This window comes from Scyliorhinus torazame, chromosome 7 (assembly GCF_047496885.1).
Source record: "Scyliorhinus torazame isolate Kashiwa2021f chromosome 7, sScyTor2.1, whole genome shotgun sequence".
Taxonomy (NCBI): Eukaryota; Metazoa; Chordata; class Chondrichthyes; order Carcharhiniformes; family Scyliorhinidae; genus Scyliorhinus; species Scyliorhinus torazame.
Window position 1 is genome coordinate 71,549,013 of NC_092713.1, and position 16,655 is coordinate 71,565,667.

The 16,655-nt window shown below is 44.9% G+C and overlaps 1 protein-coding gene across 5 annotated transcripts in view; it reads right to left on the bottom strand.

Annotated features, from left to right (window-relative positions):
- osbpl9 (oxysterol binding protein-like 9) overlaps positions 1–16,655 on the bottom strand; it is a 353,537-nt gene that overhangs the window by 167,891 nt on the left and 168,991 nt on the right. The window contains exons 1-2 of one of the 5 annotated variants that reach the window (XM_072510898.1): positions 5,539–5,702; positions 3,100–3,205 (exon numbers count right to left, since the gene is read on the bottom strand). The exons of 3 other annotated variants lie outside the window; for them this stretch is intronic. In XM_072510898.1, the coding sequence (XP_072366999.1) occupies positions 3,100–3,159 (60 nt within the window). In that variant the 5' untranslated portion in view covers positions 3,160–3,205; positions 5,539–5,702. Of the gene's footprint in view, positions 1–3,099; positions 3,206–5,538; positions 5,713–16,655 lie in introns of those variants that run through there. One more of the 5 variants, XM_072510899.1, reaches the window with a different exon arrangement.

The window sequence follows — 16,655 nt, forward strand, 5'->3', positions numbered from 1 at the left end:
TGATCAGTTCTGGGACAGGAGACATCCAATCAAAAGGGATGAGTTGCAACTCAACAGGGCTAGGACACGTTCTCAAGGGGAAGTTGACATGTGGCTAGGGAGGGTTTAAACTAAATTAACAGGAGGTGGGCACCAGCAATTAGAAGCAGAAAAGCGAAATACGATGCATAAGGGAGTGTTGTATTGTACCAGAGAAGGAAATTGTGCTATATTAGATAGGAGCAACCCAAGAAGGACCGCAATGAATACAAAGACAAGCTTAGAATGCATATATGTGAATGCATAAGGTTTGGTGAAGATGACGGCTGGTGAGCCACAAGCACAAATAGCCAGAAGAAAATATATATTTTTTTAAATTTAAGAGTACCCAATTCATTTTTTTACAATTAAGGGGCAATTTAGCATCGCCAATTGACCTACCCTGCACATTTTTGGGTTGTGGGGGTGAAACCCATGCAACACAGGGAGAATGTGCAAACTCCACATGGACAGTGACCCAGAGCCGGGATCGAACCTGGGACCTCGGCGCCGTGAGGCAGCAGCACTAACCACTGCACCACCATGCTGCCAGCCATGTGAAAATATGATTCACTAGCAATAACTAAAATGTGGCTTTAAAATGGTGACGGCAAGGTGCGTAAATTCAAGGACAAAGTGTCAAGAAATAATAGTGAAGGAGAAATGTGAGGTGGGGTAACGGTACTGATTAAGGAGGACTTAGCAAGTGGAATGTTAATTGAGGAAGCAGGAGGCGGCGAGGGAGATCTGAAAGATGGAGGATGGCCGGGGTGGGGTGGGGGGTGGAAACGACACGATCTTGGACCCCATGGGGGTGAATGGGGTGTTTGGAGTCTTTTATAAGAGATTGTACGAGTCGGAGACGCGGCCAGAGTGGAAGGAATGAGACATTCTTTGGACGGGTTGGGTTCCTTAGTCTGGAGGAGGACCAGGTGGAGGGATTGGGTTACCCATTGAGGTGGTGGAGGGTATGGGGGGGCGATGCATGCGGGTAAGGCCCCGGGCCCAGATGGGTTCTCGATGGAATTTTACAAAATGCTTTTGGGAGACTTGGGGGCCCCTGCTGGTAAGGGCATTTCATGAGGTAAAGGAGCAGGGGTTTCTCTCTCCTCCCCTCTACGTTGTCGTAGGCCTCGATCTCTTTAATTCCAAAGAGGGATAAGGGTCCGGAGCAGTGTGGATCCTACAGTCCAATTTTGCTGTTAAATGTGAATGCCAAGTTGCTGGCCAAGATCTTGGCCTCAAGGATTCAGGACTGTGCACCGAGGAGGACCAGATGGGGTTTGTTAGGGGGAGGCATTTGTTGGCCAACATCAGGCGGCTGTTAAATGTTATAATGATGCCCATGGAGGGACAAAGTGAGGAGGTGGTGGTCGCCATGGATGCGGAGAAGGCCTTCGACCGGATGGAGTGGGACTATCTGTAGGAGGTGCTGGGGCAGTTTGCGTTTGGGCAGGAATTTGTGGATTGGGTTCGGTTGTAGTACCGGACGCCGGTAGCGAGTGTATGAACGAACCGGATGAGTTCGGAATATTTCAGGTTGCGCCGGGGGACGAGGCAGGGATGCCCTCTCTCCCCATTGCTCTTTGCCTTGGCTATAGAGAGATTAGCAATGGCGCTGAACGCGTCAAGGGACTTAAGGGGGATAGTGCAAGGGGGTGGAGCATAGGATCTCACTGTACACAGACGATCTGCTGCTCTACATTTCAAATCCTTTGGAAGGTATTGGGGGGGGGGGGGGGGGGTTGGGTATCTTGGAGGAGGTCGGTCGGTTTTCAGGATATAAACTGAATATGGGGAAGAGCGAGGATTTTCCAATTCAAGCGAGGGGGCAAGGGAAGAGGCTGGGGGAGTTGCCGTTTAGAGTAGTGGGGGCGAGCTTTCGGTATTTGGGCATTCAGGTGGTGAGGGTGTGGGAGCAGTTGCACAAGTTGAATCGGGTGCGGTTGGTGGAACAGATGTAAGTGGATTTCAGGAGCTGGGATGTGCTCCCGCTGTCGCTGGCAAGCCGGGTGCAATCGGTGAAGATGACGTTTCTCCCGTGATTCTTATTTGTGTTCCAGAATCTCCTGATTTTCATTCCTACGTTTTTTTTTTTTTAAAAGGAGGGTGAATGCATTGATTTTGGGTTTTGTCTGGGCGGGTAAGACTCCATGGGTGAAGAAACTGCTGCTGGAACGGGGTGGGGGGGGGGGGGGGGTGTTTGCAGGTTAGCTATACCAATTTTGATGAATTATTATTGGATGGCGAATATAGCCATGGTTAGGAAGTGGGTAGTGGGGGAGGGGTCGTTACGGGAGCAGATGGAGGCAGCCTCATGTAAAGACTCTGGTGTGGGGGCACTGTTGACAGCGTCTTTTCATTCTCACCAACCAGGTACTCCAGAAGCCCGGCAGTTGTGGCGGCCCCGAGGGTGTGGGGACAGTGGTGCAGCACTGAGACTGGAGGGGGCCTCGGTTTGGGCACCATTTTGCGGGAATCACAGGTTTGCTCCAGGGGGGCTGGATGGGGGATTTCAGGGGCCTATTCGTGGGGGGTAGCTTTCAGAGTTTGGAGAGGTTGATGGAGGCCCCAGGGGCTTCAGGATAAGGTGGTGTCAGAAACAGGGGTAAGAGAGGGTAAAGTGTCAGAAATCTATAAGGAGTTGATGGATTGGGAGGGAGCCTGATAGGGGTAGTGATACGCAAGTGGGAGGAGGAGTTGGGGCGGGAGGTGGAGGTGTGAGAGGAGGCTCTGAGAAGAGAGAACGCATCCTTGTCGTACGCTAGATTTAGCCTTATATAGTTTAAGGTGGTCCACAGGGTACATATAATTGTGGTCAGGACGAGCAAGCTTTTTGAAGAGGTGGAGGATAGGTGTGGGCGGTGCGTCGGCTGGCCCATGAATCATGTCCACATGTTTTGGGCCTGTCCGAAGCTTGGGGGATTCTCGGAGGGGTTTGCCGAATTGTGTCAGTAGAGTTATGTATGGGCTGAAAATTGATGGGCAGGATGTACTGGAAAGGCTGGTTACACTTAGACTGGATGGTTTGTATCCCAGGTTACTAACGAATGTGGGAGTCGAGATAGCAGAATGACTTACCATTATCTTCCAAATGCTCCTGGATACAGGAAGGTGCCACAAGATTGGAAAGTGTGACATCCTTGTCAAGGTCAAGCTGGTTCGTTCAATACAGCAGCGGGTAAGGCTTTAAAAATAATCAAGAAAAGAACTAACAGGCACTTGGAGAGTTTGAATTAAGGAGCAATAGAACAGTTTTCTAAAAGGCAGACTATTGTAATGGAATTTCCATGAAGTAACAGGGAAAATTAATGAGGGGAATGGAGTGGATTTTAAAGAGTCACATGACAAAGTAGCACATAAAAAGTATATATATATAAACTTGGATATTGGAATACATAGCAATATATCATAGTTTGGTCATTAGGCTTAATGGCGCAATTCTAAAGAATGCACTGAAACAGAGGAACTTGGGAGTTCATGTGCATATATCTTTAAAGAGAGTAATTAGCAAAGCATGTGGGATCTTGGGCTTCATAAATTGATGTATTGAGCACAAGAGCAGGAAAATTATGTTGAACCTCCATAAAGCTCTGGAAAGGCCAGTTTGTGTCCAATTCTCATCACCACACTTGGAAGGATATCAGCATCTTTGACAGACTGCAGAGGAGATTTACAAGAGTGGTTCCAAGGATGAGGGATTTTAGCTACACTGTTTAGCTGGAGAATCTGGGGCTGTTCCCCTTGGAGCAAAGGATTGACAGAGGTGCACAAGATGTTGACAGGTTTAAATAAGGTAGTCAAAGAAAACTGTTCCCTTTAGCTGATAGCACAAGAACCAGTGGGCACAGGTGTACGGTTTTGAGCAAAAAGATGTGTGTGTGTGTGTGTGTGTGTGTGGGGGGGGGGGTTTGCTACCTACAAGAGTGGTGATAGAAGGCAATCAATGGTTTCAATTGAATGGCACTTGAATAAGATAAACTTACAGGCTATGGAGATAGAGCAGGGATTTGGGACTGACTGAATAGCTCTACAGTGAGCTGACATGGACTCAATGAACTGAACAGCTTCCTTTAGAGCCATCATAACCTCCGAGTATGACTTTGGCATGACTACCAGCTCTCTCCTCATGGAACCGTTCCATGATTAAATAACTTTTGGGTATTTCATTTAAACTATGATATCCAAAAGCAAACTGAACCAAATAATAATATTTATTATTATCACAAGTAACAAGTAGGCTTACATTAACACTGCAATGAAGTTACTGTGAAAATTCCCTAGTCGCCACATTCCGGCGTACAGAGGGAGTGTTCGGGTACAGAGGGAGAATTCAGAATGTCCAATTCACCTAACAAGCACGTCTTTCGGGACATATGGGAGGAAACCAGAGCACCGGGAGGAAACCCACGCAGACACAGGGAGAACTTGCAGACACCGCACAGAGTGACCCGAGCCGGGAATCGAACCCGGGTCCCTGGCACTGTGCAGCAACAGTGCTAGCCACTGTGCTATCGTGCCGCCCAGTTAGATACAGAGTAACGTTCCCTCCACACTGTCCCATCAAACATTCCCTGGACAGGTACAGCATGGGGTTAGATGCAGAGTAAAACTTCCTCTACACTGTTTTCAGAAAAGTGGAAATATTGGTGGTGGGGAATGTTATGAATTATAGTTGAAACTTAATTGTTACTGAAATGCACATTCAAACACGTTACCAAACTGCATATTTTCATCAGGAAATATGAACCCACCTATCAAATTGAAATATATTCTAAATGAATTGACAATAATATTTTAGGCAGAAGACAGATTCTCAACATTACCTCCACATGGAATGCATTAAATAAATCGTGAGGGTCGACTAATCTTTTGAGGCCCTCGGAGGTTTAAAGTTAGTACTTCCATATAGCTCAAGATACCTTAACTACGAATACACAAACACTTTTTTCTTTGATCTGAAAGGGTGGGAACAAGGGAAGAGCAAAATTTTCCTGTTAATACAAGAATACAATGCATTCAATTCTGCTTTTCTTTGGGGCAGCACGGTGGCACAGTGGTTAGCACTGCTGCCTCACGGCGCCGATGTCCCAGGTTCGATCCCGCCCCTGGGTTATTGTCCGTGTGGAGTTTGCACATTCTCCCTGTGTCTGCATGGGTTTCGCCTCCACAACCTAAATTGCCCCTTAATTGGAAAAAATGAATTGGGTACTCTAAATTTAAAAAGAAAAATTCTGCTTTTCTTCATATTACTCAAAAAAAGGTTGAACTAGTCAACACTTCAATATTCACAGAAGCACTGCCACATTCTTAGCTTTTAAATATTGTAAATAATTGTAATAAAAACTCATACAAATTACACACAAGCCAACACACAAACTATAAAATTATTCACAGAAATCATGGCCAATTTACTGTTTTGAATTTAAAAGCAAGTCGTTTAATATGACCACAGGCACCAAATCTGAAACAGAAAAGCACCACGGCCTACTTCCTAATCAAAGAGGTTTTGCAACTTACGCTGGTGAATCCTTTCACTGCCATTATTTTCACCTACTTCATTCCAGTGTTAATTCTTCTGTGTTCCTTAATAAAAATGTCTTTATACAACAAAGAATTGATTTTCCCCCAACTCAATCGAGACAAAGAGCTCTGTGCATAAGCAGTTTTGAACACCCTGGTTGTAGAAGCTACACGGCACAGTACTTCCTCTATTTGCTAATCTGTGGACTTCAGAAGCTGTACATAGCAGCTTGTCGGATTGGCTAACAGACATGTACATTATAGGAGCTTGCACGGATTGGTCTAGGATCATCACATTGTGAGCTCTATTAGGACATATTGTTCTGTGGTTACACATAGACGCTGTTCTCCTTTGAAATACAAGTTTCTTCAATGTGAGAACCATGATGTGAAACTGCTGGTCACGTGTACGTAATAGAAAAAAAAACTTTGTAAATTCAGTCTAATAATTGCTTAGATTGCATTCACTTCACTTGTATCCAACATTGCAGCTTGGCATTTTATCATATACACTCGCAATTTACAACAATTATCATGGTAGTACCATACAAAAGAGGCTTTCAAGATCAATGCCCCATTTCAAATAATTATAATCTTTTAGTTTAAACATCAAGTGCTGATAATATTACGGTAATTGGTTGGCAGAGGTCACAGAAGCACAAACCAACTAAGCATTAAGATGAAAAACAATTGAAGTTCCTTGGTCACGTGCAAGTGGAGTGTTATTCAGGCAATGGTTTGGGAAGAAATAAGGTGCTGGATTCTCCGCTCCACAACGCCAAAATCGCATTCACCGATGGGGCGGAGAATCTGTTTCGGCACACGAAATCGGGAGCAACGATTTTCCGTCCCCCGAAAATCAGCGCCTCAGGCCACTGCCTGAGGCCCGCCCCGCGATGCTCCGTCCCCGACCGGCCGAATTCCTGACAGCGTGGAGCTCTCTTGGTCCCACTGTCCGGGATCCTCGCGTGGCGGCTACGGATTCAGTCCAGGGCTGCCACAGTCGGGGGAGGCCAATCGGCGGGCAGGGGGTGCTGCATTTGGGGCTGGGGGCAGTGTGCGCGGATGGTCCAGGGCGCGCGAGCGGCCGATGCAGGCCACTATTTTGCCAGTCCAGGTCCACGGGCTGAATCTGCCATGGAGCATGGCGTGGCCGCTGGAGGCTGCCGCCGTGCACATGCATGGACTCAGCGCTTGGGGTATCGACAGCTAGAGCTGCAAGCTCTACAATGGCTGCCTGCTAGCCCCAGCAAGACGGCGAATCTGTGGCCTTTCGACGCCAGTTTTCCTGGCGTAAAAGACCATAGTCCCCATGCCGTCGTGAAAACTTAGTCCCAAAAACGGAGAATCCAGCCCAAGGTTTTCCCCTTTAAAAGGCATGTTCACTGCAGTACCTCCAGAGAGGATATTACAACCTTAGGTTAGGACAAAAAGCTGTAATTAGGGCATATTTGCCAATTATTAGAACTTCATGGATGATAAATGTAACAGACCCTTTTAAGTTTTCAGTATAGGCAATGAGTAGGAATCAAATATTTACAATGCCAAAAAAATGTAACTTTTAGCAAATACTCCCTGCAGTCCTGTTTAGAATGTATCTGCTATACAAGGTGGTCTGTTTACCTGGACAGTGCTATGACAGCAATTTACTTTTGAATATATCAAAACAAAGAAAATCTGCCAACACAATACATAGAGGATGTCTTGAAAACTCAAAAAATATGGGCCGTGATTTAACAAAATGGGGAAAAAGTCCCATTGCGAGCGCGTTTAGCTGCATGTTTTCTGGTGCTCGCAGCGCCGAGAAACGGCAGCCCAGTTAGATAGGGCGCCTTAGCGAGGAATGAGCAGCCGAGGCTGCACATAGCCCCCTTTTGGGAACTGAGGAGTTCCACTCGCCAGAACTCCTCAGTGTAGCGAGCGATTGGAACGCTATTTTAAAATAGTGTCCCGACCCCCCCGACCCCCTCATACACAGGTCACAAAGCACTTTGAGAGGATCCCTGCGAGCACCCCCCCCCCCCCGGAACAACACCGCGCAGAGCACCCTGGCCCAATTGCCACCGCGCAAAAAATACCAGCTATGCACCTTGGCAGCGCCAACTGGGTACCTTGACAGTGCCAGGCTGGCACCCAGGTTGCACTGATAGGGTGGCACTACCAGGGTGTCAGGATATCATCCTGCCCAAAGGGCATGCATTGCGGGCCTCTGATCCCCTGGGAGACTCCCGTGAGTGCCATTTCCTCTAGTCTCAGTTTGTGGAGACCAGTACTGAACGGCCTGAGGTCTCTGAAGTGAAGGGGATAGATCCAAACGCCTCGGGTACCTCGGGAAACTGCACATTAAAGTGAGACTAGCTGTGTAGATTTGCCTAAAAGTAATGCCACCCACAATGGGCGGGATTTACATCACAACGTCTCGTGTGACCGCGTTACATCACGCAAGGCTTGCAAGCCGGGTAGATCCTGGGAGCTGCTTTTCGGGCAGTGTTCGATCACGCCCATGACCCATGACTTCATTAATCTCCCTGAAATAGTCACAGTAGAATTCCTTGACCTGCACACAGCAATTATTTTTTTAATTACCTTAATTAAGATAACGTTTAGAGAATAAATTAGTTACATTTCTGTTCACAGCTGTGTGATTTTTGTTACCCTTCTTAAAGTATTTCAATTGTTACAGCAATACAATCATAGATAACTATGATTCATCTAAGCATTATCAAATTAGCACACTGGAAAGGACATTTAAAAATCAGCTTTCAGAGATTCTCCTTTGACTCGAAACACATAAGACTTTAATTGGTGAAATAATTGCTTTTACTTTTATTGAAGGATATTAGATTGAATTTAAAAGTATTCATTCACAAAAAAAACAGCAGTTTTAAAACCATTTTTTTAAAATCGTGTTTGGGATTAAAGCTAAAACATTCTTGTTTTTCTTCCATAAACTCAGTCTTTACGATTGCTAATTCTTAAAACATACATTGGAACATAGGAATTAGGAGCAGAAGTTGGCAATTCAGCCATTCGAGCCTGCTCCGACATTCAATCAGATCATGGCTGATCTCTTCCTGGTCTCAAATCCAGCTCCCTACCTGTTCTCCATATCCTTTCAACCCATTTTTAAAAAATCAGAATTATATCCATCTCCTTCTTGAAACAATTTAATGACTCAGATTCCACCGCACTATGGGGCAGCAAGTTCCACAAATTCATCACCCTCTGCGAGAAGTAGTTCCTCCTCATCTCAGTTGTAAATCAACCGCCTCTCAACCTACATTTGAGGCCTCTCGTTCTAGATTGGCCCACAAGGGGGAACATTTATGTTTACTTTATCAATCCCTCTTTATATACCTTGATCAGATCCCCTCTCATCCTTCTAAACTCCAGCAAGTATAAGACCAAACTGTTTAATCTCTCCTCATACTTTCATCCCCCGAATCAATCTGGTGAATCTCCTCTGAACTGCCTCCAATGCCATCCATCCTCAAATAAGGAGACCAAAACTGGACACAATACTTCAGATGTGGTCTCACCAACACCCTATACAATTGCAACAACACTTCTCTACTTTTATACTTCAGTTCTTTTGCAATAATTGCTAACATTTTATCTGCCCTTTTAATAACATGCTGTACCTGCACACCGGCTTTCTGCGATTCAGGAACAAAGATCCCTCTGCCTAGATGTATTTGAATCTGCTTTCCATTTAGATAATAATTTGCCTTTCTATTTTTTCAGCCAAAATGGATAACCTCACATTTATCCACATTAAACTCCATCTTCCAGATTTTGGCTCAATCTCCTAGCCTATCTATAAAATCTTTATCTCCCTCGTCACTGCCTGCTTTCCCACCTATTTTAGTATCATCCACAAATTTTGCTATCTGTCCCTGCTTGCAGATCATTCATATATGTTGGAAACAGTTGAGGTCCAAAAACTGATCCCTGCAGCACCCCACTGGTTACAGTTCGCCAGCCAGAGAAGGATCCATTTATCCTGACCCTCTGCTTTCTGTCAGACACCAATCCTCAATCCAATCTATTACTCTACTCCCAGCACAACTGTCTCTGTCAGGAACATATTTGACAACCAGAGTGTTAGGCTCTGTCTGAAGTTGGCATGTTTCTCTCCAGGAACAGGGCTGAGTTTTCAGACCAAATTTTCTGGCATTTAGTACACAGAACATTTGTAGGCAGGGTTTTCCCTGTCACTCTGGCGGGGAGGGGGATGATAGAAAGGCAAAGCCAGCTCCAGAGAGATCAGGGGTACCATCTTTACCTTGCGGAGTTACCCCACCCCTCTATGGGAGGACCATCCCCACCATGGAAGTGACAGGGGACACTTCCCCACCCCCTCCCTTCCCCCCCTCTCCCTTCTACCCCCCCCCAAACTGCCTCCCCCAAATGGAGAGAAGGTTGCCCCCCTGGCACTGCCAGAAGCAATGCACAGCGTTGGCCCCCCAACCCCTGGGGCCTCCAGGTCCCTCATCACCCCAGAGTGGTAATCACGACTGGTTTTTACTTTTGAAAACCAACGGTAATTCGCGGTGGTGTGATATCACGCTGTGTATTTTTTTTGGGGGGGGCACAACTGCCATGACCTCGGTATCTAGAAATAATTACTAACTTCATTCCTGAAAGGCATGGCTCGAGTCTTTAGGCTAGATCACTCAGTCCTAGATTACAGATTCTATCTGTCCGCCCTATCATTTCCCTTAATATCTTGAAAGCTTTGATTAAATCACCCTCTTAATCTTCTAAATTCTAGGGAATACAAGTCTAGTTTGTGCCATCTTTCCTCATAATATAATGGTTTACTGTGCTGCAAGTTTCCTTGATTCTATATTAATATAATTACTAGTTTCGCTGCTTTCTGAGAGAGCCATGATGTGGAGATGTCGGCATTGGACTGGGGTGAGCACAGTAAGAAGTCTTACAACACCAGGTTAAAGTCCAACAGGTTTGTTTGGAATCACTAGCTTTCGAAGCGCAGCTGAGTGAGCGAGAAAGAGAAAAAGTGAGAAGAGAAATGTAGTGTGCAACCAAAAATAAACACAGGGCAGCACGGTGGCGCACTGGGTTAGCCCTGCTGCCTCACGGCGCCGAGGTCCCAGGTTCGATCCCGGCTCTGGGTCACTGTCCGTGTGGAGTTTGCACATTCTCTCCGTGTTTGCGTGGGTTTCGCCCCCACAACCCAAAGATGTGCAGGCTAGGTGGATTGGCGACACTAAATTGCCCCTTAATTGGAAAAAATGAATTGGGTACTCTAAATTTTTATTTTTTAAAAAATAAATAAATAAACACAACAGGTATAGGTATCGCACAGACCTAGCCTAAGAAACTATTAAGAATACAAAAATAAATTTGGGAAAACATAATGAGATACCAGTGGACACGTCACCGATTTTTCATAACTTAATCACTGCTACCAAAGACATTATTTACCAGCCTTATTAGTCCATTTCTGTCAACACAATTTTAAAAATCAATATCAGTGCATCGCGGGCTGTAACACATGTCCCATCACTCCTATTGGTAGTGATTTCACAATTACTCTGCTGCACAAGCTACTTTAAAACTACAATAACTGCAATATCAGAATTCTTTTTAAAAAGGTATGAATGATGAAATAAATTAAAATATTTTACTCCAGAGAATACCTATAGAAGGAAATGAAAACTAAGGGCTGTACGCTCACAAGCCCCCACAGGTTCAGTGGCAGATGTGGGGAGAGAAGATGATGGGTTGCTCAGATAAATCAGCTTCATGGCTGTGTGAATTATAGCGGAATCTTCCACTGGTGCCCGCCGTGGCAGCTCAGAACCGCCAATGAGAATCTAATTTGCATCCTGTTAATGGGGTAAAGATGAAGGCCCAAAACCCCCACATGCCAGGTTCTCTGCAATGCCGACAGGAAAACACGGCGGTATGAAACACATGTGGAATAACGTGACGTGGGGACGTCGGGACTCATCTGAACAATGCCTGGGGCACCTGCAACACTGAATTTAGAACACTACAGCAGTGGGTTGGAGGTGCATCTGCTTGTGGGACTTCCAGATTAGGTGTCCTGGGGGGGTACATCTTCCAGCCTCAATGTTCCTGGTGGTCACCAGCTCCCCCGCTTTCCACCCCTCTGACGAGGCTGTATCTCACAGCCAGCACCCAGAACAGGGCAGCATGGCTGCTTTGCATGTGCCACCGCCAAGTGCACCGGAACCCCGCGGCCCCAGAGGACATCTGCAGGGGTCATCGAAAGCCACAGGACAGCTGGCTGCCTCCACCTCTGTGTGTATCCTGGGAATACACCTAGACGTAGTGGTTCACCTCCCCAGGAGTGAAAATAATTCTGAGTGTGGGCTTTACTGAGTAAAAACTCCCGAGGGCACAAAAAAGTGACTAAGTGTGGTGAGCTAGCGGTGTGGAACTCCCAACAAAACCTGTCACAAATGAAACTTAGGAATTTTTCCCTTAGAATCACGCCTGTTGTTTTTGAACAGATTGTCTAGTCTGGAGCATGATTGGGGTAAATGGCACACTTTTGCTGATTCGCAGCCCTGGTTCAGTCATGTGTTGTGGCAGTGAGCTATGTGACCAGGAAAGTCTATTTTTTGTTGTTTGCCAATCTTAGTCAGGGTGGCAGTGGGTACACTAAAACTGGACTCAGAATTACTCGGAGGGAACAAGTACTGTATAGAAGTATAGAATCATACAGCACAGGAGGCCATTTGCCCATTATACCTATGCAGGCTGTTTGAAATAAATACATAATTAGTTCAATTATTTTTTAAAATAAATTTAGAGTACCCAATTATTTTGTTTTCCAATTAAGAGACAATTTAGCGTGGTCAATCCATCTAACCTGCACATCTTTGGGTCGTGGGGATGAAACCCACGCAGACACTGGGAGAATGTGCAAACTCCACACCTACAGTGATCCAGGGCCGGGACTCAAATCCAGGTCCTCAGCGCCGTAGGCAGTAGTGCTAACCATTGCGCCACATGCTTTGGTTCCTTTTCAAATGAATATCCAATTACCTCTCAAAATTACTGTTGAATCTGCTCCACCATTCTCTACTCAAAAGCGAACAACCCCATCTTCTCTTGTACCTCCACATAACTGAAGTCCTTCAGCCTAATTCTAGTAAATCGCTGTATCCTTTCCAAGGCCTCAACACGTGAGTGTGCATGTTCCTCAGCCATCATTTTGTCCTTCCAAACATCCCCAATAGCAATACCGAAAGGATTACATTTAAACGTCAACATCTTTGTGCAATGTAGTGAAAGATTATTACCACCAGTAGAACTCCAATATAAATCCTACACCAGAGAATAGACAAAAGGGAATACATTTTGAGGAAAAATTAATAAATTCATCTGGGTTGTGGGAGACCATAGATGTAACTTATCCTCCATAATTTTCATTTCTCCACTTCACTCAGGAGATGTTGAATTCCCATGTTGTAAAGGCAAAAATCTACCATGTAACATTTCAGCTTTTGCATGTGAATATTCACTAAATCAGAATTATATAATTTAACTTAATATTCTTGAAACAAAAATATATTTGGAGCTTTACAAACTTACACAAAATATTACTTGTGCGGAAAACTACAGGAGAGCATTTGGGGGGGGGGGTACAAAGATGAAATGGGGAGGAACAATGCCCAATAGGTTCCCTCTAGGGTAATAGGAAGGTGTTACAAACCCAGAGAACCATGGATGACCAGAGACATTCAGGATACGATGAGAAGGAAAAGAGAGGCCTTTAACAAGTATAAGGAGAGCAAGTCTGCAGAGGCGTTAGTGGAGTACAGAAAGTGCAGGATGGAGCTGAAATTAATTAGGAGAGCAAAGAGGGAATATGAGAAAGCTCTAGCTGGTAAAAGAAGATAAAATTCCCAAGATATTCTATAAGTATATCAATGAGAAGAGAAAAGCCAAGGAAAGGGTAGGGCCCATTTAGGGCCAAGGGGGAAATCTGTGGGTGGAGCCAGAGGATATCAGTAGGGTGTTGAACGAATATTTAACATCTGACTTCACCCAAGAGAATAAGGAGGTAGTTACAGAACTCAGGAAGAGAGATTGTGAGGTTCTTGCGCAACTTGTCATCGGATTGACATGGTATTGGCGAGCTTAAAAGTGGACAAATATCCAGGTCCGGATGAATTGTGCCCCAGGCTGCCCTGGGAGGCGAAGGAGGAGATTACCGGGGCTCTGACCCAAATGTTTTATTCCTCTCTGGTGTTGTGAAAACTTGGAAGAATATGACATTTGAAACATGAAAATAAGACCAAGAATACCGGAGGCGTTTAAATAAAAAGGAGAAGTCCCACAAGGGGTTAACAGCAGCAGCCTGTTTTGAAAGCAGACAACTTCACAGATAGGGATGAAAACAGATAGGAGCTTCATTTTAATTCACAAGCTAGAAAAGACATTTGATTGACTTAAAAACTCTTAAAGTTATATGAAAGGGAACAGTATTTCACAAATCTTTAAGTAAGGAATTATTTTTGAACAATTAGGAAAAGCAGCTAGAATCTAAAGTATAAGATAAGGAACAACTGTTAAGTGTGAAAAGTTGCTAACACTAGTAATAAAGTGAAACAACTGATTAACAAATTGAGAAAACTGGAAGGTGACACGGTAACATTATAACGTACATCACATTTGAAGTTAAAACCTTTTGAAGATGACCAAAGCAGATAAAGTTAGAGTCAGGGGGAATAACACTAACATGACATCAGCTTAACCTGAAGGTGACCCGAGTCGAATCAGAGAAAAAGTGCATCAGAAAAGCCATGAAACCAAAAGAGTGCGAACTAAGGCACAAACAAATTTATGACATGTCAAGCAAAGTGAGAAAAATGCAGTCAAGGATGGCGAGCTAGAGAGGATGAAACTGCACTGTCGCTGTTGAAGCAGCGCCACGCTTCTAAACTGCTCAAACTTATCCTACCAAATGTCATGCAGACAGTCTGAAGGGTGCCAGGTATAGAGGTTAAGGGGCCTCAAATGGCTATAAAAACTGGGGATAATGAGCAGATAATCAGAGCATCTTCCTCAGTGATGGGACAAGCAGCATCAACAGACCGAGCAGCCCAGAGAAGTCAGCAGAAGACCAAAAGTTAAAGAAAACTGATTGTCAAGAGAGACTTGAAAGTCTGCAACTGGTCCGAACAAGAAAAGATCTTTCTACCTTTCTGTAAAAGTAGTTATTCTCTTTTAACTTGAAAATAAAATTAAGTTCAAATTGATAACCTGAAAGAGTGGTTATTATTATTTTCTTTAAAAATTTTACTTTACTTCACTTAGCAAGCTGGACCGGTGTGTAAGTTACTAAGTGGTAAGTAAATAAAATTCTTCTACGAAGATACGGGTTATACCGGGGGATAACTTGAAACACTAGTTTGACCTGAATAGCACCCGCCAAAGTCTGCGTGGGAGTCGGGGAATGAGAATCCCTGCTCACCATTTAGAATAAATCGACCCTTTTTGGTATAGGGGAATTCTAAGAATAGTGGTGAGGTAAAAACTACACTGGCCACTGGGGAGGTGCCAGAGGACAGATATGTGGTCCCACTATTTAAGAAAGGTTGTAGCGACATGCCAGGGAACTACAGACCAGCGGGTCTCACATCAGTGGTTGGGAAACTACTGAAGAAGATTCTGAAGGAGAGAATCTATTTCCACTTGGAGAGACAAGGTTTGATCAGGAATAGTCAGCATGGCTTTGTCAGAGGGTGGTCATGTCTAACAAATTTGATTGCATTTTTTGAGCATGTAACCAAGTGTGTAGATGAGGGTAGTGCAGTTGATGTAGTTTATATGAATTTCAGCAAGCCTTTGACAAGGTCCCACATGACAAGGCGGCAAATACACACGGGATACAGGGCGATTTGATAAAGTGGATTCATAATTGGCTTAGCGGTACGAGACAGAGGGTGATGATAGACGGCTGCTTTAGTGTCTGAAAGCCAGTAACCAGTGGCGTACCACAGGGATTGTGCTGGGCCCCTATAACTTGTCATTTATATAGATGGTCAAATGGACGGATAAGAGGCAGATGGAATTTAACCCCGAAAAGTATGAGGCAATACACTTTGGAAGGAGTAATTTAGCAAGGAAGTATACTATAATGGTCTGACACTGGGAAGTTTCCAAGAACAAAGGGACCTCAGTGTGTTTGACCATAGATCTATGAAGGCAGACAGGAAGGTTAATAGGATGGGGAAAAAGGCATATGGGACACTCGCTTTAATCAGACGGGCATAGATCACAAAAGCAGGGAGATCATGTTGGAGCTGTATAGAATTTTGGTGAAGCCACAGCTGGGGTACTGTGTGCAATTCTGGTCGCCACATTATAGGAAGGATGTAATTGCACTGGAGGGGCTGCCAAGACGATTCACCAGAATATTGCCTGGGATGGAACATTTACGTTATAAAGAGAGTTGGATAGGTTAGGGTTGTTTTCTCTGGAGCAGAGAAGACTGAGGGGTGACCTGATTGAGGTGTACAAGATGCTGGTTTAGCACAGTGGGCTAAACAGCTGGCTTGTAATGCAGAACATGGCAGCAGCGCAGGTTCAATTCCCGTACCGGCCTCCCCGATCAGGCGCCGGAATGTGGCAACTAGGGGCTTTTCACAGTTACTCCATTGAAGTCCACTTGTGACAATAAGCGATCATTATTATTACTACAAGATTATGAGGGGCATAGACAGGGTGGATAGGGAGCAGCTGTTCCCCTTAGTTGAAGGGTCAGTCACATGGGGACACAAGTTTAAAGTGAGGGGTGGGAGGTTTAGTGGGAATTGGAGGAAAAACATTTTTACCCAGAGAGTGGTGATGGTCTGGAATGCACTGACTGGGAGGGTGGTAGAGGTGGGATGCCTCACATCCTTTAAAAAGTACCTGGATGAGTACTTGGCACACCATAACATTCAAGGCTATGGGCCAAGTGCTGGCAAGTGGGATTAGGTGGGCTGATCAGGGCTTTTCATGTGTCGGTGCAGACTCGATGGGCCGATGGGCCTCTTCTGCACTGTAGTATTCTGTGATTAGATGAATTGCAGGTATTTGTCAAGAAGATTACTCTGTATTTCCAT